This window comes from Acromyrmex echinatior, chromosome 4 (assembly GCF_024713525.1).
Source record: "Acromyrmex echinatior isolate Ae372 chromosome 4, ASM2471352v2, whole genome shotgun sequence".
NCBI classification, from domain to species: domain Eukaryota; kingdom Metazoa; phylum Arthropoda; class Insecta; order Hymenoptera; family Formicidae; genus Acromyrmex; species Acromyrmex echinatior.
This window is the reverse complement of record NC_141855.1, coordinates 93,392-119,045: the sequence shown is the minus strand read 5'-3', so window position 1 is coordinate 119,045 and position 25,654 is coordinate 93,392. Positions and strand designations below refer to the sequence as shown.

At 33.5% G+C, this 25,654-nt stretch overlaps 4 protein-coding genes and 2 long non-coding RNA genes across 7 annotated transcripts; 3 read left to right on the top strand and 3 right to left on the bottom strand.

Moving 5' to 3' along the window:
* Positions 1-1,630: 1,630 nt before the first annotated feature.
* On the top strand, positions 1,631-2,713 carry LOC105147587 (Uncharacterized protein C19orf52). Its single transcript, XM_011058710.2, has 3 exons — positions 1,631-1,927; positions 2,014-2,115; positions 2,228-2,713. Exons 1-3 carry the CDS (start codon positions 1,783-1,785, stop codon positions 2,647-2,649), a joined length of 669 nt encoding a protein of 222 aa, XP_011057012.2. The 5' UTR covers positions 1,631-1,782; the 3' UTR covers positions 2,650-2,713.
* Positions 2,652-6,529, bottom strand: AGBE (1,4-alpha-glucan-branching enzyme). The gene is made up of 11 exons (XM_011058709.2): positions 6,320-6,529; positions 6,046-6,222; positions 5,765-5,934; positions 5,434-5,675; positions 5,155-5,364; positions 4,760-5,067; positions 4,459-4,659; positions 4,017-4,369; positions 3,694-3,878; positions 3,295-3,586; positions 2,652-3,216 (listed from the first exon to the last, which is right to left on the bottom strand). Exons 2-11 carry the CDS (start codon positions 6,156-6,158, stop codon positions 3,209-3,211), a joined length of 2,082 nt encoding a protein of 693 aa, XP_011057011.1. The 5' UTR covers positions 6,159-6,222; positions 6,320-6,529; the 3' UTR covers positions 2,652-3,208.
* A 32-nt stretch (positions 6,530-6,561) lies between these two features.
* On the top strand, positions 6,562-7,712 carry LOC105147585 (uncharacterized). Its single transcript, XR_015544705.1, has 2 exons — positions 6,562-6,919; positions 7,330-7,712. It is a non-coding gene; the product is annotated as an uncharacterized LOC105147585 (long non-coding RNA).
* On the bottom strand, positions 7,362-12,776 carry schlank (ceramide synthase schlank). The gene is made up of 8 exons (XM_011058707.2): positions 12,636-12,776; positions 12,085-12,274; positions 10,742-10,859; positions 9,420-9,532; positions 9,000-9,330; positions 8,812-8,930; positions 8,586-8,730; positions 7,362-8,471 (listed from the first exon to the last, which is right to left on the bottom strand). The coding sequence occupies exons 2-8, from the start codon at positions 12,261-12,263 to the stop codon at positions 8,343-8,345; spliced, it is 1,134 nt and encodes a 377-aa protein (XP_011057009.1). The 5' UTR covers positions 12,264-12,274; positions 12,636-12,776; the 3' UTR covers positions 7,362-8,342.
* A 65-nt stretch (positions 12,777-12,841) lies between these two features.
* LOC147909845 (uncharacterized) lies at positions 12,842-17,067 on the top strand. Its single transcript, XR_015544706.1, has 2 exons — positions 12,842-12,972; positions 16,968-17,067. It is a non-coding gene; the product is annotated as an uncharacterized LOC147909845 (long non-coding RNA).
* Positions 16,663-25,648, bottom strand: LOC105147583 (beta-1,4-glucuronyltransferase 1). 2 transcript variants are annotated; one of them, XM_087404995.1, is made up of 7 exons: positions 25,524-25,626; positions 21,849-21,933; positions 21,387-21,735; positions 20,503-20,725; positions 19,046-19,434; positions 17,506-17,707; positions 16,663-17,083 (listed from the first exon to the last, which is right to left on the bottom strand). In XM_087404995.1, the coding sequence occupies exons 3-7, from the start codon at positions 21,725-21,727 to the stop codon at positions 16,871-16,873; spliced, it is 1,368 nt and encodes a 455-aa protein (XP_087261121.1). In that variant the 5' UTR covers positions 21,728-21,735; positions 21,849-21,933; positions 25,524-25,626; the 3' UTR covers positions 16,663-16,870. The 2 variants fall into 2 exon arrangements, with proteins under 2 accessions (XP_087261121.1, XP_087261120.1); XM_087404994.1 differs by lacking the exon at positions 21,849-21,933 and having other exon boundaries at positions 25,524-25,648.
* Between the last annotated feature and the right edge of the window lie 6 nt (positions 25,649-25,654).

Genomic DNA, 25,654 nt, shown 5'->3' with positions numbered 1-25,654 from the left:
ACTCTCGCAACGCTTAGCATTATTTGTCCTTAGGTTTGATCGCGTCGCAACATAATCTAATGTGCTCTATAATACAATAGCTCCTACTCATTTCAATGCTCATTAGAATGAGTAAGAACTATGATAGGAGCATGGGTTATGTTGGAGCATATGACGCAAACAAACTTCTTGTTTAACATTTGGGCTGCGTTCCATTTAACGTTCGCAATGCTCACGAACATCGTCCTTGTTTAACATTGATAAACATTTGATAAATGACAAGGATGAAATAATACCACGAGCGTTGTAAGCGTTAAATGGAACGCAACCTTGAACAACAAGGGTCTAATTTCCACCGAGGATTTAAACCGGATCAGAATGTAAGAATCAATTACAGTCAAACCTTCGGGAGAAACTAAGTTCTTAAGGATGAAATGATTCCACGAGAGTTATGAGCATTAAATGGAACGCAGGGAGTATATGGCAATTGCATAGCCAATCACAGTGCTTAACAAAAAAATTAGAAAAAAAACTTTCTAGACAGAATTCGCTGTGATTGGCAGTGGACAATTGCACCACTCTCGAACGCAGCCTTTCAGGTAACAGGCAGAGTGAATTCGTTTACGCAGCAATAAGGTGAAATCACACAATCCGGAACTGCGGAATACAGAAAGCGGTATTGAAGCAACCAATCAGCGCTATTCCGCACTTTTTACGCAAGTTTTGTATGCTACGTTCACATGATATGTCAAAAATATATCTAGCATGAATATATTGGGTCATCTAAAAAGTATCCGCGGTTTTTTGTCACTAGATGTGTATTGATGGTCATATATCTAGTGGCAAAGTACCGCGGATACTTTTTAGATGACCCAATAATAAATTAAAATGACGCTCTGAGCACATTGATCGCATTGATTTAAACAGTCAATTAAAAATTTATTTATACTAGAGTCCTAGAAATCAAAGATGCGACATTGAAAGGATATGATCTGAATATCAATCATAAAACTTTGTCTCTAGGATGGAAAGTGAAAAATGAAAATTTTCTCCATTAATTTCAATGGTAAAAATTTTTATTATAAAGTTTTATGAATGATACCCAGACCATGTCCCTTCAATCGCATCTCTAGTTTCTAGGACTCTAGTATAGGTAAATTTTCACGAACTGCTCAAACTAGAGTACTGTTATATAGATATTCTTATCCGCCATTTTTAGTCTTTTCCTCACTCTTTGTCTTCGAATCTTCTTAGTTTAGCGGCGAAGTGGAGAGAGAGAGAGAGAGAGAGAGAGAGAGAGAGAGAGAGAGAGAGAGCAAGGAATTGAGGAAAGAAGCAAGAGAGTGAGAAAAGGACTAAAAAATAGCGGATGCGAATACTCATATTAAAGTGCCTTACTCAAACCGACTGTTTCAGCGACAAAAAGGATCATGTGATCCAAATAGTCACTTGATATTCGTCAATTTTGACCACGTGATACTTCTTGTCGCTGAAACAGTCGGTTTGAGCAGTTCGTGAAAATTTACCTTAACAGGTTGCTCTCTACAATGGCCACGGTTACCATGATATGAAGTGTTTCAGAAATTCTCTAGCAAGTAACCACTCAAATTGACATTACGTTACGTAGTTGCAACTAAATTCCGCTAGATGGCGCACAATCTTGAATTGAATTTGCAGTTATGTTTCCAGCATGACATAATTGGATATAACCTATCGCGATTTAAATATCGTCGCGGCTGGCTCATAAAATTTGTATAATGATATTATTTATTGTGACGTTATCAAGATTTTCTGCGATTTGACATGAGCTCCCAACAAATATTTCAGCTTTCTCATAAACTCAGAGCAACCTTTAGGCCACTGACATCCAAATTTAATGAGATTGGCATTAAAATTAGGAATTATGAAATGCCTGAGAAAGTTAAGGGCACATTTCTCGAACGCTGGGGTAAATAATATTACAAAATATATGATTGAATTATCATTCTAATTATTTAAGTAATGTGCAAATAGTTTTATTTTATTGTTTTACAGCGAAATATTGGCATGGTCTGTATATAGATTACAAGGACGTCGCGTTAGATGTAGTCAAAGATTGCACAGAGCGTCCTGTACATGCTACAATATATATTACACGTGCGTATTGTTTTTTGAATATGTCTGCAGATTATGTCACTTTCAAGATGTGATATTTATAATGTGTAATAATTATAATATATCTGTATGAGAATAATTTATATTATTACAGTTCTAGGAAGCTGCTTTTACTCTAATCGACACAATCCAGATGAAACTATGTTTAGGGAACAATTGATACAAAACAGTATAAAGTTAATGCAAGTAGGAGAACCCATACGCAATCCTGTCTCTGTACAGCACATAAAATGGTTGGAACGATGCTATAATGAAGGATTAATCAGAAGGTTAAATCTAGGAGTTTTGTCTCTGATTTGGTTGGACAATTATGACAAATATTGTTCTTCATACAAGGCTGTCTGCCCTTACTTAAAACCAAGATATGTAACTTTCTATGAAAGAATAGTGGATGTAGGCTTTCTAGGAAAGTGGTGGATATTAAATAGGAAGATGAAAGACTATGATGTAAACGAGGCTGAATTCTGTGTTGCAGAAACTGTAAATAATACAGGTACTGTTTCAGCAGCATGTTAAAATTTGATAGGAAGCAATTGTATTATTTATGTAAAAAAATATACATTTTTTAAGTTTTGAAAAACGAGTATATATATATTTGTAAATTAATAACTAGAATACAAAAGATTTTAATATAAAATCTGTCTAGTAAGTTAACTATATTTGTGAATATACAGGCACAATTGTTAGAATTGAATAAATTGAGAGATCATAATAAATCATCTCTCTTCTGTTCAGAATATATTGATTAAATTCAATAGAAAAATATTTTAAAATTTATCCAAAATATATTAATTCAATGACTTAGAATAGATCGATAAATCGATCGTCTGAGAAAACAAGTTAAATGCACCAGCATTTACTGTAATTCTTTTCTAAGAGAAATCTAGTTGTACTCACAAGATCCTTTTTCAGGATTTATATCGCAATATATCTTCTTTATAAGTTTCCTAAATGTATAGACATTCTATCGAATTGTTTTACAAAAATATATGATACCTACGTTTATTTATATTACAAGATAGATGTGATTTATCATTATATAATTTTCAAACAGTCTTCATTCACGAGACAACAGTTAACCATCTAAAATGTAATCAATTTTATTTTAATATTGCTATGAACAGTATTAATACGAAATGTATTATATCGTTGATACTTTACCAATTTTTGCGTAAACTAACGTTGTACGGCGCGGAATGTAGATCATCATTTTGTTTTGATATGCAGAAAATGATTCTGGTTGCGTAAAATGTTGCACACTCGTGTCTACGCGACATTCTCCTCCAAATTGTTCGTCGTCACTGCACAAAACGATTTTATATGTTCCTGGATTTTTTACACCGACTGGATAATCGGCGAACGATTTGACTGGATGAAAGTTAAAAACGAATGTGAGATCACTTCGGTCAAAGACGATCACTTTATCATCTTCGTGCTTCCAGCTCACATAACCCTATAAATTCAAATATCATTCTTGATTCTTTAAATTTTATTAATTCTTTATTCTCGAACATCAAAATCACTCAGATAATGACAACACAAACTTATAAAGCTACTTACAGGATGGGCATGCAACCATCCATACTTCTCTTCGAGCATATTCACAGCGCGATCCCAATTATTCATATATTTATACTTCAGTAATTCGTCATCCACTAAATTCCACTGACGTCTGGCATAATGGTAGCTATCTGCATTTCCGATCCTCGGAAAATCTAGCCATTCAGGATGACCAAACTCATTGCCTGTAAAATATACATCAAAGTATCTCTGATTGCTTACATTTTTATTCAATCATAATTTGAATGAATTTAGATGCGTATCTCGAGATACAATTTTTCACATATAGTAAGAGATTAATCTAAAATTATTTGTTTATTCACCTATGAAGTTTAGATAAGCTTCGCCGCCCAAAGCATGCGTAATCAGCGTGATTAGATTGTGAAGAGCAATGCCACGAGATATGATTTCACTGTGTGGGCTCAAAGTGCTCATATGTGTATACATTTCCTTATCCATGAGCCAAAATGCAATCGTCTTATCACCAACGAGGGCCTGATCGTGAGACTCGGAATAAGCGACCGCTTTCTCCATCCATCTTCGATTGGAGAGTGTCCAACAAATCTCACCAACCTTCCAATCATCGTCTTTGACCTCTTTTAATAATTTAATCCATTTGTCAGGTATAGCCATGGCTAAGCGGTAGTCAAATCCCATACCACCTTCAGCGACAGGCCTGGTATTTTGCGAAATATTTATAAAATTATTTATGTAATTAATATTTTCATCTGCTTTGATTTACGAAAGTTGATATAAGTCTTGTACCTGCAAACACCTGGCATTCCACTAACATCTTCGGCAATTGTGACAATTTCGGGATATATTTCATGTAACATATGGTTAGCGAGCATTAAATATACTATGCCCTCCACATCAACATTCAAACCGTAATATTCATCATAATGACCACTGAAACCTTGTCCCAAGCCTCTTGAGTGATACAACATTGATGTGACACCATCAAATCTATCAAATTATTGCAATTTCAATAAAATATTTGTTATATTACGCATGAAAGTCACATACTTTTGTATAATTAGATCTGTTCTTATAAAAAATTAAGTACCTGAATCCATCAAAACCATATTCCTCGATGTACCAACGCAAATTGGATAATAGGAATCGAAGTACCTCGTATTCTGCGTAATTGAACAGCCTGCTGTCCCACAGCGAATGTTCGCCACGAGAACCGCTATGAAAGAAACATGCGTCTGTACCATCAAACATATTCAGTCCGTCCAAAGTATTCTTGGAAGCATGCGAATGTACCACATCCAGCAAAACATAGAGACCATGCTGATGTGCCACATCCACTAGCTCTTTTAACTCTTCTGGATTTCCATAACGAGACGAAACCGCATAGAAGGAAGTCACCTTTGATTTTAATAAAAGATATAGAGCTGACACTTGTATATATAATTATATAATTAATTTTACAATTGTGTATATAAATAATATAACCTGATATCCAAAACTAGCATAGTAAGCGTGCTCCATGATCGCCATTACTTGTATCGTGTTGTATCCTTGCTTTACAATCCGTGGTATCACATCCCTAGCAAACTCCAAGTAGGTGCCAACGCGACATTCCTGAGTACCAATTCCAATATGACATTCATAAATTCTGAGACTCTCTGGTCTCTTTGGTTTGGGATGTTTGAACTTGTATGTCTAGAAAGGAAGCATTATAAATCTCCTTGTCACATATCAGAAGCACTTCTAGTAATAATTATCCAATACATTTTCTGGATGCCATATACGTTGTTTGTAAGTAATCCCTTCAGATTTATCCGGTTTCTGTGTTACATAAGTTGCCCAGGGACTCAATCTTTCAAGAAGCTCATTATTGTGACTTTTGATAATGAGCTTTATTTCAGAGTTATGCTTCAAAGGACAACTGCCATCTGCATTCGGAGGCAGATGCAATTCCCACTTACCATATTCTAATTTTTTATATGGTGTAGCAGTTTGTTGCCAATTATCTATACAACAAAATAGTTATACTAATTAAAGATAATCTTGATTGAATATTAAATATATTAATATAATCATAAGAAAATAATATACGTACTAAACTCTCCAGTTAGAAATACTTCCTGCGCACCAGGTGCCCATTCCTTAGCAACAACACTATTGTCATCTTGGACATGAATACCAAAGTTCTTATATGCAGTAGTAAATTGCGTGAGGTCTCCATCTCCCTCTTCTATTTTTTCAACGTAATCCTTAAACAGGGCATACCTGGAAAGGTGATGTAGCGTTACCAGAATATTTTTAACGAATTAGGAGGGACGCAAAGTAGTGCAAATCAGGCATAACCTTTATATACAAAATTGCTACAAATAAAAGTACCTTCGTCGAATGTCAATCTCGTACTGCCTCAGATATGGATCCCTTTCGAGAAGAGTTTTTATCTCCGGTACCTCGACTTGTGAGGGATCCATGCTGGACCACTTGCCACCCATGTTTTTATCAGGATACTTTATGCACAATTAATGAAGTTGGTAGCGTGATCGTGGCATGGACCGGCTGAAATTTGAATGTCAAATCAATGTCACGATCCCCTCTCCGTTCGACGTCAATCGGTTAGTGGAATGTAAGTGTACTGTACTTAGAACTACTGTACCTTCGAAGATGTGGAACGGAACTTAGATCGCATGGCAGCCAGATATAACAGGAAGAAAAAAAAAAGAAGATGCAACGTGGCTACCGACTTATGTAATCACGAACACGCATTAACACGCACATCGCGTGACGTCGTGAGAACGATAAGTTTTGATTTGGCAGCTTCTAATCTGCACGCTTTCCCACTCCTCCAAGCTTTGACATCATCATGTGCCGCCATGTCTATTCGCAGAATGTTTACTATTTTTAATTTACTCAGCACTCAGCAGGCGAAGCATGACGGCCCTGGCGGAACTTCAGGTTTCAGGACACTTCAAGTCTACGCTCGGCCAGGATCGGCTACACCGAACGAGTGAAACAATCACGCGTGCGATTTGCAATTGCAAATGAACTTGAAAATAATTAAAGTTGCAGCATCAAAGATTGTAGGCGATATCTTACCTATGAGATTTTATCTCGTCACATGTCGAGGAAAATTTCGTTTCATCTTTTTTGAAAAAAAGTATAAAAAATTGGGCGATTGGAGTCTTGATATGGTGATGAAATATCATCATAGATCTGTTCTTCGTAACTGCATGTTCTGTGTATTTAAAAAAATGAGGTACGCATGTATATGAAGAAAAAAGGAGAAAAAAATAAAAAAATGGTGACATACGTGCCACCTGTAAGAACCTTATATCGAATTCGGTTGAACGCACTTATAATTATAAAATATTTTATTTAACAGCACAATAAAATGATGTAGCGATTTAATTTGTTTCTATATTTATAAAATATTAAATTATTAAATGATATTAAATACACTTCTTTATATTAATTTGTGTATGACGATTTAACATGACAGATATAATATTATAGAAGCTCTCTAGTTTAATGTGCAGCAGTACGTACTTGAGTACGTCCAATTGCATTTGCTAAGCGAAAAACTGGCTGTTTGCCAAATGGTGAACGTTTTAAATAAGTAGTGTGTTATTGAGTGTCTAATACTATTTTTTTTATATGCATCGAAAGGGAGACAAAAAGCAAAGAAGCAAAAACAAGCATCCGAGAATCAGTAAAGAAATTTTATTGGAGATACACGAAGACGAGTACGAGTCCAGTATTACGTAAGAATAATACTGACAATTCGTGAATACTCATGCGTAAGTACACAACGTACAATTTACGTAAATTTATTCATTGATATATATTTATACAAATGCAAAAATTACTCGTTTCAATAGCTCAAGCGATATATAGACATCGTGGAATACATTAATTGTGATGCGCTCAAGCTAAATTATATCGTCGCAATTTGTGAATTATGATTTATGCGCTGACCTACAGTTTAATTCCGCATCAAGAGATAGAATAGGAAAGAATTGTATGTAATTAATAGAAATTTATTAATTGAATTGCTTTTATATTTATGAATCACTAAGTAATGCTCACAAAGTATAAGAAAATAAATAAATACAGTTTTCAAAGTATTTACGCGATATTAGACTCTGAAAGACCCGACGGTGGTCAGATACCGAGTGTCTTGGCGGCTTTGGTCCATTCTTATCTTAACTAAGCATTAAGAATTCGTTCAAAAAAAAAATATATATATACTTATAATTAATTCTTAAATAAGGTGGAGTTAGAATTAACAGAACGAATTGTTGATATTTCAAGATTTATCCTCTCTTGTTTTTTTTTCTTTCGTTGTTCTTTATATATGTATATAATGCATTCCTATATATAAATGCAAATATATTTAAAATTTGAGAGGATCACAAGCAAATATTTGTGACAAAGCATTGAACTGTTTTAAGAGAAACACTTATGAAAGGGAAATAGGAGGAAAGTATACATTTTAAATTTTATTAGAGAGATTAAATAGGTATGTTAACGTTAGCATCTTGGATTACAAGATTAAAGTCATATTCAAGATTTCATTTTACTTGTAGGAAGAAAGATTAGCCCTGGCTAAATGTCCGGATGAATTTTTTTTTACCTTGGAATCAATCTTTAATATAGTGACCTATGTGGCATGCGTCTTGTTAGTGGGCTTTTGGTTTCGAATTTGATTTGTTAGTGTAATTTACGGTACTGTTTATGGGAGTATTATTGACCGAAGTATTATTGTCAGATACTTCGTCGCTGCTATTACTGCGAATATCACCTTCCATCTGTAATAGTTTTTCCAGAAGAAAAGATTAGCATATAGATGTGTGTTCATTAATATCAAAAAAATGTCCCAATGAACGTGCACGCGACAATTTATATAAATCAGCAGCACATACCTGACCAGCATTGAAAGCACGGTATGCAATCTGAATGATTAAATAAGTCCAAATTGCGTGGAGAAACAGTAGTAAAACTAATAAAGAATTAAAGATATAATACGCGAAGAACATCGGTACTATCTTAGGCGCCTCTATAGATGTACTGTAACATACAATAGATTGGCATCAGTATCAAATAACCTGCACATTTAATCGCTCAAAATCTAAATATACTAATACGTACTTATAAATTATCCAAAATGGGTACACACCCATACGCGTTACAACCCAGAGAATTGTAAACGCAGCAAATATACAGTCACAAAGTCTTTGATAATTTGCATATTTGGTCATTTTTGCAGCCTGCGAATTAAAAATAATGGATATAAATTAAAATATAGAATATAATTTTTCTCTTTCGAGCATTCTTACCTCCAAAAGTATATCCGCAGAATCATGCACAAGCAAGACCAGACTACCGATCCTCGTTAGATTTCCAACCCATGAAAAACACATAAGTGCAATTGTAGCTATGTGATGAATAAACATCTGCCAAAAATCTTTCCTTTTTACATCAAAGAATTGAGAAAAGCTTAATGCCCAGTAAAATGACATTGATATCATATAATACCACCACACATCATTGGTAACGGGATGATAAGGATAATTGTAAAAACAATACTTTATGTCCCAAAGCCACGGTTTATCCCACAGGATAACAAGGCCGTAGAAGAATGCATATGTATAATAAAAACATCTCCAACTGAAAAGAAATCATATATGTGTATGATGATTTATCAATGTAATATTTATACACGATACGAAATAGTGAAAGTTAAGACGATGACTAACCAACTTTCGCAGAACTTTGTAAGAGTAGATGGCTTGTCCTGAGAACGACGCAGCCGAAGCCACCTCTCTACTTGCCTTTCAGACCAATCTAATTGTTTAGCCAATGCCAAAATCTTAAAACATAGAGTTATGCGTTACAAAGTGTTTATGTAGCAAATGGTAGATGTACATGAAAACATATATATCAATTAGCACTATTTATACTATTTTTAACATTCCTGATATTTCTTAACACGCTGAATGCCACGTTGATATTACATGCCCAAGGCGCCAACATGAATCTGCTATCATGTGATACATATTGTGTTAAAATTTAGAAATATTGATATTATTTGAATTATTTGTTTCTATTAATTTTGATATTGCCGGTCAACGGTGCCTCCCATGGCACTACCGACAAACTGAGTGTTGGTCACCAGTGATCCTCATGGCATTCAATGTGTTAATATATGAATAAAAAAATTTTCTTTGTATAAACATTCAATTATTATTAATGGTTATACATTGATCATAGATCATAGGTCATATGAATCATTAATTATATATATTTAGTATTAAATTTTTTTACATTACAATGTGGTACAAAGGGCAAAGAGCCAGTAGCAAAGAACTTTAATTTAAATTAACATTAAAAATTCATTACAATTACAATTGACAAAAACAACGTTTCGACTCCGATCAAGTCATTTTCAATGTAATCGTAATATTTAAACATCGTTCTAAACCAAAAATATATACATGGTATTACAAAACTATAATTTTTATAATTTTTAATCCCGTATTCTTCATTCAACGTGTAGTACGTTGCGAGTCATTTTTATCAAAAATCAAAGTAATCATAAAACAATATTCTTGTCAGTTATATCAGTAAATGTGTTGAGAGTTTATTAATAAAAAGAGAAGAAAATGCAGATGGTAATCCATATCGAAACCATTTCGTTATCTGACATCATGAAAATTAGATGTTCGTTACTTTTGCAAATTTGCTTAAAATAATAAAAAAAACCGATATATTGTACCACGATATGGATTACCATCTACCTGCATTTTCTTCTCTCTTTTTATTAATGGACTCTCAACACATTTACTGATATTACTAACAAGAATATTGTTTTATGACTACTTTAATTTTTGATAAAAATAAATTGATGAAAAAGAACGTTTGTTTTTGTCAATTGTAATTGTTTATATGAATTTTTAATGTTAATTTAAATTAAAGTTCTTTGCTACATTACTAGCCCTTTGCTCTTCTTTTGTACCACATTGTTTTATATTTACAAAGTCTTATTACTATTTATTAATTTTTTACATTAATCACTCACCTGTTTATATTTGGTTTTTTTACTAAGATACGCTTTTTCTAATATCTCATTAGATACTGCCTTTTTGCTCCTGGTATTTTTTATAGAAAGCGATTTTCCAAAGGGAGCAAACCAATACCTATTTAAACATTGAAATTATATATACATGCGTTACTTTAAAGATTCATATAAATCTTTTATCATGTATTAGATATTACATTTTGCAATTTCATTGATGTAATCGTTTCAATAGCAATGTACATGAATCTAATTTTTTTGAAAATAAAACATTAAAAGTAAGGAAAAAGCCTTATTCGAGATCTGAGCTAGATTTTACAATTAGTTTAATATTTCAATCTGATTTATATATACATATCCAGTCTTGTAACTATGCGCCAATATAATCGTTTAGTTTTCATATCCTCAACAAATGTTTTCTTAATAAGTATCATAATAGATACCACGATAAATGTCATCATGTTATTAATCCTATATTAATATTACAGGAGATTCAGAATTTCATTGAAACTCAGGTTGAATATTTTTTGCATTTTAAGATGTTTATTAACATCAATATCATTAAATTGCTTGTCAATTCAATTTGTGATATTATCCTATCCTAATTTCAGTTTAGAATTTCAAGAGCGAAAATAAAATCGGTGTGCCGTTTACGAAACTGAATGTAGACACTGAAAAAAATGATGTTGCATCAACAGCATTATCTTAATTAAAAATAATTTTGTTAATACAATAATATAAAAAAATTAATAAAACAAATATTGACACTTTTGTTTCAATAAAATTTTATTTGTTTCATTGACGCTGTTGTTATGTAAATCAACAAGATTATTTTCAATTAAAATAATGCTGTTAAAACAAGATTTTTTTCAGTGTAATAATTTCTTAATGCTTAATATTATACAGTAATTCGAAATTCGGAGTACAGGACATGATACTTTATGCTAAAACAATTTTTTCCTTTAGCAAAATTGCGTCCAATAAATAATTTTTGCAGGAGAGCAGATTAAAGTTAACAAATAAGCGCAAAAATTATTTATTGAAATCATCATATCGATGTCAACATCAATTCGATGACTCATTTCTCGCTCGATAATATTTACTTTTTAAAAATAAAGTTCTTTTAAAAAATATTTTCTTTGTATGAATACATTTTGCTCTCACTGTATATATACACAAATTTGTATCAAAATTGTATTATTAAGCACTAAGATCTAACTTAGACTGATTAATTTTCCTTATTCAATATCGGTCTGCTATCACACTCAGTATTTGTTTAAAGCATATTTTGAGATAAGCTATAAAATTTATTTATATAACCAATAAAGGGAAAATATCTAGCTTACCTTTCAAAAGTATATCTTACTCCTAGAAGAACAATTGCCATAGGCAGCGGATATATTAAATGCTGATAATTAGCATATTTATTGTCTGCATTTGGACTGATATCCTCCCATGTAATGTTAGGAGGTAACCAAATGTGTGGTGACCAAAAGGTGGCCGATATATTTAGGAAAATATTCATTTCTCTGTATTCTGCAAACAAATATTCTTGATAAGGAAAAACGTCTAAGAACAGGATTGATAGAAACTACAACTCTAATAACATATAAATAATATGTTATTTTTATATTAATAATTACAGAAGACTTATCAACAAGTAAGAATGCTCAACAACACAAAGGAAAAGTTAAAAAAAATTATAGTATCAAGTTTTAATTAAACATTAATCATTCATACTATCATTGCTGTACTAACACAATTGACTCAAGGAGTAGAAAGAAAAGACACGTACATATGAATAGCAAAGAGAGAGAGAGAGCGCGAGAGAGAGAGAAAAGACATGAGATGGATTTCGATAAGAAAAGAGACACACGCACGTACTTCACGTACTTACCCGGAACAACTGTGGCCGCATCAGCTTCGGCATGTACGGCGCGATCTGAGACGTGCTACCGGGCGGACGAAAGTGTCGAGAGTAGTGACTGTAGTGAGACGAAAACACGCGTGTTCGTACTGCTCGTACTGCTCGTGCCACGGGCTGCGTCGTTTTGGCTGTTTCCTGTAGAGTCAAGAATGTAGAACTAACCGCTAGCGCGCGCGTGCGCTATTGGAATTAGTCGGAATGCCGTTCCGATTATCGCCTGAATGAGAAGGGCGACGACGACGATAAGGCGACCTCATCAACGTCTTACAATAATGGCAGTTAAAACCGGCAAAGTCGTGTATGTTTCGTAAGTGCTGGATCTAAGTCTTGCTATCATTACGACTTGCTGCTATCAGTATTTCACTATTAAAAGGAGCAGTTATAATTAATATTACTCAAGATAATAAATGAATGAACCTATTATTTGGCCGCGTGACTATTTCTGCTCGCTCTGCTAGTCACGTCACACCACGCAACACCGGCCAACACACACTGTCACCGGCGCCGCACGAGTAACGAGAGACGAAACACTTGTAATTAACTTTACCGCACGATTCCGCAGTTGTGTACGGTATTCGGCGGTGCGTGGCGTGGCGTGAGTTCCGACGAGATTCGAGAGGCGTGCACCCGGCAAAAACGGTCACGTCCGATCGTTTCCGATCTCGTCAGTCGCGACTTGTAGGAATAGTGGGAATTCTCCCTCTCTCTTTTTCCTATTGTCCGTCCCGTGTTTTTTTCTTTACATAAATGTCTCCATGGAATCAGCAACTGTGTCAATAACGCTCTGTTACTCTTCCTCGGGTACTTCAGCCTTCAGGTTTATTTGACAATTCGGTATTAGCTCCAGTGTTGTTTCATTGGAAGGTTTTAAGTTTTAGGAACCATCGAAAGATCGAAGGAAGGTTTATTTTTTGAAAATGAATGAAAATGGAAGGTTTTTTAATAATGCAAACTACAAAATACATATACTCTATTCGGAGAGGAAATTATTAATTTGCGTTTCAAAACTTTGTTTGAGTAATTATAATACGGTAATCTACAATAATTAAGTCGTAGTGATTGTAGGATTCCAAGTCGTAGAAAATTGATCAATTATAGTCAATTATTCTTCTCTTCTCATTACTTATTATTCTCAATTATTCAATTATGATTGGTTAATTTTCTACGACCTAAGACCCTACGATCATTACTTCTATTGTAGGACCGCATTAAATCTAAATATTTAATTGCAGAAAACAAAAGATATAATTTTCTCTCTCAATCTCACAGGTGAGGCATTTCATGCCAAATCCTTAAAACGGAATCATTACAATTTTTTTTTAATTTGCTGACATTCTACAGATAAAAAATATGAGACACGTATTTCGTGAAAAAAATTCGAAATTTTTTTCGTGAAGTTATTTACGCTTGCAAGTTGCAGAAATTCATAAAAAACGTCGCTCATGCAGACATTCAAATTATTATTATATCGTTGAAATTTTACATTAGTGTATAATTAAAAAATTCTGTTGTGTGACGGCGCGGTTCTGCATACATGAAAGTGGGAATATATGATATTTTTACAAAATTTTTAAATTGGTGAGTTGGAAAATGTCAAAGTAACGTTGGTGCAACCGGGCCTCAGTGATCTGATGAAACAACACTGATTAGCTCTATTTTTGTTAGCTCAACTTTCCATAATTTCACTATGTCTATGTACCATTATTATTATTATGTGATTATCTAAACTATAAATTACACACAGTCACTGCCATGGAAGGGGAGGAGAAAAGCTGTCGAGGTTACCGGTGACTCATCGGACGACCACGACATGATTATAAATCATACGATTAATCGATGAATAATAACGTTTGAAGATTTACTCTTTCGATTTCACAGGCTTTACTCTATGAGTATGATTGTTTATCGTTGTATCGCTATGTTGACGAAACGCATTTGTGGAATGATTTTTCGTGAAAATTACCAAACGTACGAACTTGAAACGATATAAATACGAATGGCGGCCGGAATCTCTACTCTAAAAGGCACTCTAGAAAAGCAGATCGTTATGACTGATTTAGAACGCTATTGGTCATTGGACTTCTCGATAGATGGTCACGGCGACCAATAGCAGCTTACCTCAACGCGGCCGTAAACCCCCAGATAATACCCCCAGATAAAACTCAATATTGAGAGATAAGACGTTTTCTAGAATGCCAAAAATGTCTCATATTTTGATTTTGGATACTTTGTCTGAATCATTACAAACAGCTATTTCATTAGGTTATATTTTTTTCTGTTTATCTCTTCAGAATATACTACTATAATATAGGAGCTATTTTTATTTCCGTGCATATATTTTTGCAAATTTCTTTCATCACTGCTTCACTTTGAAATTTAAATTGTTATATCCAAACTAAAGACATTGTTCGATAATATTATCAGAAAGTTTCTCTCTCTCTCTCTCTCTCTTATAATGTGTTATGCAGATAAAAGACTTGTCCATAGGAATTATAATAAATAGCTGTTATATTACTGGATTTTGAAAAAAATTGAGCTATGTTCAGATTTCCGAATGCCATATATTATTTTATCCATTTACTTAATGTTAAACAAGGATAAATTGAATTAAGAGAAATAATGTTATTTTCGATCAAAGCGAATCTTAGTGTTTAAATATTCAGTATGAATTATTTACATATAATTATTTTTTGCAATAAATTATTTCGCAGTTTTTAAGATGCTTTTAATTAAATATTAATATTAAATTAACATCTTTCTAAGATACTTTTAATTATAAACAAAGCATAGCGTTTATGTTTTTTAAATTAAAATTTTAAGAACTTCGATCACACAAAATATTTATTATATTCAATTTTGTAAACCACGCGCCAAAATTTTTTGAACGCTATCATGAATTGAACTTAGAGTAGTATAATATGATAATCTCACATATTAAATTGACACGCAAAATTTAATACTATTAGGTGTTGGAATTAATTCGTAGCGTTTTTTAATGAAAGAATGTTATTTATTTCACATGAGCATTAAAAAATACATTAATGAAAGTACTTCCCATCACTTGTAAAACGCTACGAATTAATTCCAACACCTAATAATATTAATAAACGTATCTTGTACTTTGTGATTAAATTATCTTGCAATAAAGTTAATCAAATTTTTATCGAAATTTTTCAAATTTTAATTAAACGCTAAGGCTGTGCTTTGTTTAATTAAAAACATTTTAGAAAAATATTAATAATTTGATGCTGATGTAAGTATTTTAAAAATTGTAAATAATTTATTGCGAAAAATAAATAATAAAATGATAACTGGGGAGCATTTAGGTGGACAACTGGTGAGATAATTAAATTTTAATTGATTTAAATTAATCGGCGAATTTTAGGACAATACCTGATAAATTAATTAAAATTAAAAAATTATAATTATCTCTGTCAAAATAATGACGTAGACAATTAAAATTAATTTATCAAGTATTGTTATAATTTTTTGTTAAAAATATTTAGAACAAGATTAGATTAAGAACGATAAATCATATAAAAAAGTAATTGTGTCTGTTATCAAGATCTGTTATCTATTTTACACTATTCTGTTAACATGATTAAAATTATTGTTTTCTTGTTGCCTTATATATAGACAAAACTAGGAACAAAGAATATATAATTAACAATTTATTTTAAGCAATTCTGATTAAATTAACCACTGATTAACTTAATCAGCGATTAATTTATTGAAAAATATCTATAAAATTTTATTAAAATGGATAGAATTATTAATTCGAATGTGAGAAGAAATATTAGATTAAGATAAACGAATTATACAATTAGAATTTTTGGTATAAGCGTCTCTTATATTAACTAAATTAATTAACCATTGATAAAGTTAATCAAATTTTGATCGAAGTTCTTAATATTTAATTTAAAAACCATGAAGGTTTTGTTTAATTAGAAGGAAAAATTATAAGAAATATGCTTTGTTTTAAGAAAAAAAATCTTCATTTTTTTCAGTAAAAAAAGCCTTTATTTTTGTTGTGAAAAAGCAATCGGTGTCAACTCGCAGCCATTCCTAAGTCTAATATAAAATTCGACGTCACCGAAAAATATTTTTCTATTGTATACGGATACAGGCACCGTACGTGTCTCTCTTTATCTCTTCTTTTTTCAAGAAAGCTAATTATCTCGCCGAGATCTTGCGGCGGATATATATCAGTGCGCGCACCTACGATTGATCGGATATCGCTTGATTAGACGCTTTATCACACGTTGATAAATCCTCGCATTTCTTCTTTCATGTGACCGGAAGAACTCCTGTGTGGCTGTATTGATTTTGCGTGCTTTTCGTTTGATTCCCGGAGTATGTACTAAAAAGGCACCATCGAGCACGACCAGATGATAATTCAAAAGACACATCTCGAACATCTATATGAAATAAGAAATAGAGACTTTAAAAGGTATAGGATCTTGCAAGTAAGATATTAATAGTGAAAAGTTACGTTAATCTTATAATTATTATACTTCAGGTAAATCTATTTCCTATACAGCATAAAACTTGCAGCAATATTAATTGCTGCAATGTTACTGCAATATTATTGGAATGACTGTGTATTTTTGCTGTATTTTTTATGCTCATTTTCATCTCAATATAGATTTATTTTAATCGTGGTTTAACTAATTCTTAATTTTTTCTAATTCTTAGAATTAGAAAAAGATGAAGATTGGAATTAATTAAGATTGGAATTTAGATTAGATAAGTTAATCTACATTGGAAACGCGTATTAGAGAATAATGCGAATAAACTTTTGCAATTATTAAAGATAATTCTCTAAAGGAAATTGTTTTACCTGGGTCATCTTGTCTTGCTTGCCTTCCCAGGACATTTCCTCTGTGTAGAGCGGGTCATTGCGCGTGCCAATGAAGAGCGGTTCCCATCTGTGATGCGGATATTCCCTTCTGGTAACGATAAGCGGTCGGATTCTACCCGGGTCCGGTCTAATCAACCACCTGGTCAGTCCAGGAAATCGCTGGCAGTGTGGACAGACAAACCTGCGAGAGGCATCTTGTCCCGTTATTGAACATACATTGCAGTTTCAATATGAATACTTTATTCAATTCTTACGAGACATGAGAGAAAGTTGATTTAGTTGACGCGTGTCAAATTTAGAACATTCGAAACATGGGAGACATAAATCCTGTATACATATATATATATATATATATATATATATATATATACTTGTATATATATATACAGGGTGTTCAAAAAGTCCCGGACCGAGTGAATAACTTGAAAAAAAAAAATTTTTTGAAAAAACGCCGAAACACGTGAAACGATTTTTCAAAAAATTTATCTTTTGAGAAGGGTTGCGACCCTCCACCCCCAATGGGGCACGTGGGGTACGAGGGGGGTCGAAAATCTTAAATAGCAATATAGGTCAAGTGGGGGCTCATTTGAAAGGTCTTTTCGAGACGAATCCAAAACACTGCGCATAGAGGGCGCTGCGATCATTTTCGGCGGAGTTATTTGATTTTTAAGATGTGCGTGTTCTCTGAGGAGCCATGTTATCTTAAATGTAGGAAAAATCCACGACGTTGAAGGAAAAAGAAAATAACCATATAAACCACGATAAAAACAGCGATAAATGAAATCAAGCGATAAAGACGCTTGATTTCAAAATTACAGAGATGAACTACGACAAAACAGCTTTATCAGGGAAGAAAGTTACATAAAGTAAAATAATAATGACTCAATGATTTGAACTTTTGACTTCAAGTGTCTTTATCGGCATTCAAAAACGCGACCATTAATGTACATGTGTGACAACAAATACAGTGTGTTTCATGTGCAAAAAGTCCTGCGTAGTGTTTTGGATTCGTCTCGAAAAGACCTTTAAAATGAGCCCCCACTTGACCTATGTTGCTATTTAAGATTTTCAACCCCCCTCGTACCCCACGTGCCCCATTGGGGGCGGGGGGTCGTAACCCCTCTCAAAAGATAAGTTTTTTGAAAAATCGTTTCGCGTGTTCCGGTGATTATCGAAACACTAAATTTTTTTAATGTTTCTGAGTCAAAAATCTTCAAAACTGAAATTTCCCCTCAAAAGTGAACGCAGCGCCCTCTATGTGTAGTGTTTTGGATTCACCTCGAAAAGACCTTTCAAATGAGCCCCCACTTGACCTATGTTGCTATTTAATATTTTCGACCCCCCTCGTGCCCCACGTGCCCCATTGGGGGCGGAGAGTCGCTACTCCTCTCAAAAGATAGATTTTTTGAAAAATCGTTTCACGTGTTTCGGCGTTTTTTCAAAAAAATTTTTTTTTTCAAGTTATTCACCCGGTCCGGGACTTTTTGAACACCCTGTATATATATATGTATATGTATACCTATGAAAATATACCGCCAAGCCGGCACGGCAGGCGGCGAGCAATTCGCGCTTTGTCGCCGGCGGTTGTTCATTGGATTCTATTTCGAATACAGGCACAACAAAGACTACACCATGCTTGGGCAGTCTATGGTGCACCATCTCCATGAAGCCGGAAGCCAGCCGCGCGCTCGGTAACAGCTCGATATCTGACACAAGCACGCGGGATGTGTTCGCCATCGTTCTCGCTACATTCCGGGTGACGTTGATGGGATATGTCATTCTCCTCTTCCGCCTCTCGGTTTCGGCCTGTCGCCATTGGAGATCAGAGGCAGCGCAATCACCCTGGATACGACTGATTGCACTCAGGGCGGGCGGTCGACCGGCCGGAAACACCAGGTGGACGGAAACCTGCAATTGCAGGGTCATTAAATAAAAAGGATTACAATGAATGCGAATTTTATGTATATCGTATAATATACGAGAAAAGGGCGGAAGGATAACAGAAGACATGATATTATGTTCAAAATACATACAGGTAAAAAAAAGAAAATGATATATCAAAAATGTTATAAATATATTATACATTGATCACAAAATCATAAGGATAAGGTATTCTGAACAGACTTTTATATTGAGCTAATTAGGTCGAAGAGTAGCGGTATTCACACGAATTAATAAATATCTGATTGTTAAAGTCATTGAATAACAGATCATAACAGATCATAAATTTTGAAATAATCATTTATGTTGTATTAAACTTTTATCTTTATAGATTTATTAGAGATATTTTGTATCATTTATGATATATTAATTAGATAAGCCGTTTTTTTTCATAAAATACGGACAAGTATATGTGATACTTCTACGATTTACAATTTATATATTCTTAATCGGTTTTAATAATTTTAATTAGACAATTTGTATTCTGTATTATAGATTAGAACAACTATGCTAATCGCAAGCAAGCATTTTGATATAACGCGTCTATCTTCATGCCTTCACACAACATACTTTCATATTAGTTTCTTTGTCCACCGCATGTCACATGAATAATTTTGCGTTACATCTAGAAAATTATTTTAACGTAAGAAATGTACAGCATTAAATAAAAATCGACCGATGAAATTAAAACACATAAATACGTAAGAAACATAAAATAAGAAAGCTAAACTTAAATTATGTGCCCTCCGTGTACACAATACTATGCCTTATACATTACATTTAAGCAAACTACCTACAATAATAAGATTTAATTTTAATTAAATAACTAACAAAGAAACTTTATCTACAAAAAATTTATCTTGTATACGATAATAAAGTGTAATTTTTTTTTACGTATATAAGTGACCTAAAAGCGCAGATTCCCGAGTTCTCGCATTACTATAACGAAAGCATGAAAACTTTGAGGGTCGATAGAGCGTAGCATTGTACTAATTGGTAAGAAATTCGCGATCGTGACAAGGAAGTTGAGAAGACCTTGTACATGGCAGGCTCGCAACGACAGGCTCGATCAAGCTGAACGACAGCGAGGCCGGCGTCGAGGCCTGGTGCAAATATCGCCAGGCTAAGCGGTCCTTCCCATCGTCTGGCGAGTTCCACGATTCCGTAAACCTGATCGGCGGTGGCGTGTGTGGACAGCGTGACTTGGGGCAAACTGTCTGTCGCTTCAACGGCACCGAGCAACACGAATGGTAGAACCCTGCACGGAGAAAAAGAATTCTCGCTGTCGCAGCAAAATCATCGCATGATACATTCAATGCGAAAGCGACCGAATAGCAAAAATTCCTATTATTGTCCAATGTTTAACTCATTTTATTATTAAAATAGAAGGATATTGCTGCATAAATTTGCTTACAGAGATATGAATGTACAGCTAGAATAAATTTGAAGTAAAATGTTAAGTCCGCACATTGCAGCAAATATTCAAGAGAATTATTTTCAAATTAGATCAGTAAGACCTCCCCCCTCCCCTTCTCCCTCCTGTTGCACCAACGTTATTAACTTTAAACGAAGTTTAAAACTCTCACTTTCTCTCTGTAAAGCCAAAAGAGAGGAAGAGATAGAGAGAGTTTTAAGCCTCACTTAAAATCAAAGTAACATTGGTGCAATCAGGCGCGCCCAAAACAAATCTTTTTGTTAATATTAGACAATTAAGACGATTAAGAAAATCTGCTACGATAGCATAAAGTATGCTGTGCCAGCAAACTTTTTTCTCCGTGCTCCATTTTTTATGTTGAGTACCACTTTCCGGTATTGACTTTATTTCAATGTCTTTTAGTTGTAAGCTAAATTAAATATGCGTAAGAAGAAAAACAATGATGATCTTTTGTAGATGACTTTTGTAGACGATTGATTTCTACCTGTAGGGACTCTTCTCGCCGATTTCGGAGCTCCACGTGAGTCTGGATGGTGGATAGGAGAGGACATCTGGCAAGCCATGGTACCACCTGCAGGCACTTTCATTGCGAGGTCGCTGACCCGCCATGTACATGCCCGCTGCGTAGACGGGTGGTCCTGGTGGACCAGCGTCCTGTTGCGAATTTATATGGCTGTTATCTAACGTGGAGATATCACCGTCATCGTGAAAAACGAGTGTCGTCGTTGGCAATCGAAAATCTCGGCCAAATAGCAGACGGAAGGCCAGGAGGGACAGTACCAACGTCGCGGGCCATATTAATAGCTTGCGAGCGAGGCTGCGCATCGCTTTCTCTGAAAGAGAGAGAAAATATGTTCAGAATCTTACTTAAAAAGTCTGATAGAATCAAATAGGAAAAAATTCTATCTGATTGAATCGTGTTTTTGGTAAATTTCAGATTATTTACCTGATATATTTGATAGATTTTCTATATTTCTCTGTCGTTTTTGTCGCACAGCTTAGATATCGTTTTTAATCTCTATCATTTCTATCTGGTCATATTTTATCATAATTAATAGTATTGTACTGTTTTAATCGTAAATTTCATATTATTTAAAGAAAAATATTTTTTATAATAATTACAGTAAAATACAGTTGTTATTTTCTATTATTCTTTTGTTCATTTATATTTTCACATGCAATTTATTAATTACAATTATGCATCGGAAATTTACAATTTTTGAAAACGCATATTGGAATTGACGGGATTCGAACCTACGGGATGATAGTTTAGCACTCTAATGATGAGCTATAATCGCACATTTATCTGGATACTTTAGCATAGTAGAGACAATGTGATTATAGAGACATTTCTGTATTAAGTTACATAGATTCTTATAAAAATTGTATCACGTTTATTATATACCTTAATTTATCGTTTTTAATCTCAAATTTTAGATTACTTGCCTGATATGTATAAATTTTCTATATTTCTCTATCATTTTCATCATATAGTTTAATTATCGTTTTTAAACAATTTCTATCTGGTCACGTTTTATAAAAATTAATAATTAATAACATCCTATCATGTTTTTGAATTGTAAATTTCAAATTACTTATCTAAAATATGTGATATATTTTCTATACTTCTGTATCATTTTCATCAGCTCAGATAATTTCAATCAATTTCTATCTGACCATGTTCAAAATTAATAATATTCTTTCGTGTTTTTGCTTTGTAAATTTTAGAACCTGAAATTTAATCTTAAATTTTAGAATCTGAAATTTACGATTAAAGATATGATAGAATATTATTAATTTTGATAAAACACACGAAAATAATTGATTAAAACCGACATTTAAGTTATAATAAAAACGATAAAGAAATAAAGAAAATATGTCACATACTTTAAACGAGTCATCTGAAATTTACGATTGAAAAATATGATAGCATATTATTAATTTTAATATAATCAGATAGAAATAGATTCAAAACGGTATCTAAGCTATATGACGAAAACGATAGACAAATACAGAAAATTTATTTAATATAGCAGGTAAGTAATTTGAAATTTACGATTAAAAACGATATAATGTTTATAAGAAACTTATATATTAGGTGTACAACTTTGCTTCCGCCGTTTTTCTATAGATGGCTTTAGCGATAAGTGGTGGTCGAAATAAATAGATAAACGTCATACAATAAACTTGGGCATCTGTCATAACCCCATAGAAACATTAGTCGATTTGTATCTGCATCATAAAGTTATTCTCGATTGAAAATGTCAGTTTACGAGCTAAATTCTCGTCATTTGCGGGAGATTTTAATTTTCTGCTTCAATATGAAGAAATCTGCGGCTGAGGCTCATCGAATGCTCTCAAATACTTACGGTGAGGCCGCTATTAGTGAAAGAACGTGTCGTGAGTGGTTTCAACGCTTCAAAAACGGTGATTTTGATGTCGAAGACCGGCATAGCGGTGAAAGAAAGTTTTCAAAAATGCAGAATTGGAGACATTACTTGATCAAGACTCGTGTCAAAATCCAGAAGAATTGGCACGATCATTGGGAGTGACTCAACAAGCCATTTCAAAACGCCTCAAAGTCATGGGAATGATTCAGAAGCAAGGAAATTGGGTGCCGTACGAATTAAAGCCGAGAGATGTTGAACGGCGTTTGTTTGCTTGTGAACAGCTGCTTGAAAGGCAAAGACGGAAGGGATTTCTACATCGCATTGTGACGAAAAATGAGTTCATTACGATAACCCCAAGCAAAAAATCATGGAGAGTTCCCGGCCATGCTTCCACGTCGACGGCCAAACCGAATATTCATGGCTCCAAGGTCATGCTCTGTATTTGGTGGGATCAGCTCGGCATAGTATATTATGAGCTGTTAAAACCGACTGAAACAATCACAGGCGATCAGTATCGAACGCAATTGATGCGTTTGAGCCGAGCATTGAAAGACAAACGGCAATACAACGAAAGACACGATAAAGTAATTTTGCAGCATGACAATGCTCGACCCCATGTTGCGAAAGTGAGCAAAACATACTTGGAAACGTTGAAATGGAAAGTCCTACCCCATTCGCCGTATTCTCCAGACGTTGCTCTCTCTATCACTTGTTTCGATCAATGGCACACGGCCTGGCTGACCAGCACTTCCGGTCTTGTGAAGAAGTAAAAAATTGGAATGGATCGATTCGTGGATCGCCTTAAAAGATGACCAGTTTTTTCGACGCGGGATTCGTACGCTGCCCGAAAGATGGGAGAAAGTAGTGGCCAATACTTTGAATCATAAATGTATAACCAGTTTTTTACATAAAGCCTCGAATTTCGGAAAAAAAACGGCGGAAGCAAAGTTGTATACCTAATAATTTAATCCAGAATGTCCCTATGTTAGAATAAGATAGATTTTATGGAAAAATTGTCGTATATATAGTTGGCAACATAATGTGACATTTAGATTATTAAATAATTAATTACTCAATGACTTAAATGAATAATTAATTATATAACAACGGTGGAATAATTTTTTTATAACACCTACCTATTTAAACATAGGAACATTTTCGGATTAAATTGTATAGATTCATCCGCATAATCGCATAAATCATCCTCACTTATTTTATATTAAATCAAATAATTATATCAAATAATTTATATCAAATAATGTGACAAAAAAGCTTGTGTGTACAGTTACTTATTCTATCTTTAAATAAGATAAGATATAAAATATAGTAATAACTGTATAGCTTTATTATGTACGCTGAAATCTGCAAAATAATTATTCAATGATCTGAAGAATGTCATATTATATTGCCAACGATAAGATACAATAATTTTTCTATAACATCTGTTTTATTCAAAATAGGGATATTTTTGGATTAAATTGTATAAGTTCATATAAACATCTTTTCGTTTATTTCTTATTAAATTAGATAATGTAGTGATCTAAATGACACATTATATTGCCAACGATTGAGTATGATAATTTTTCTATAATATCTGTCTTATTCAAACATATAGAGGTATATTAGGATTAAATTGTATTGGTTCATATAAACATTCTTTCAGTCATTTCTTATTAAATCAGATAATGTGATAGGATGTATATATAGAGAGAGAAGCTTGTGATCTCCGATTAGTATTCTATCGTTTATTTAATATAAGATATTTAATATAAGATATAAAATGATAGAAATTTATAACTTTTCCATCTGTCGTGGTTTTAACGTCCGATAGATTCTGACAAAAATTATATAGGATTCCCATCAGATTTCTATAAATTTCTACCGTTTTTTATCAAATTTTTTAAGCAGGGACTCTAATTAACTTGATGCAAAAGTAATCTTTCTGTCTACTTTATTAATCTATAAATAATCAAAGATTAAAAAACGTACGAGGCAATCAAGTTAATTCTTCTGCAATCTATTCAGTTGATATTCATTTGATAAATCTGAAATTTATCTTTCCAGAATTTAAGGAAGACGCTTGCAGCACAAGGCTAAAATCATTCTACTATATTGGCATTCGATCGTCATATTTTTACCAACATGGAACAATTTTGAAGAGTTAATAGGCATTTAGCACGCAAGTGAAGTTAAAATTGACAAGTTAGCAAGACCAGCCCATCTAAACGTACCTCGGTTGTTCCCCGATCTCCTCGTCGATCGAGAACGGTGGAACGATATTCCATATTACAAACGCAAACGGCGGGTCCTCCGAGGAACATCCGCTGTCAAACTGGCACGACATGCCGTTTGTCGAGGAGAT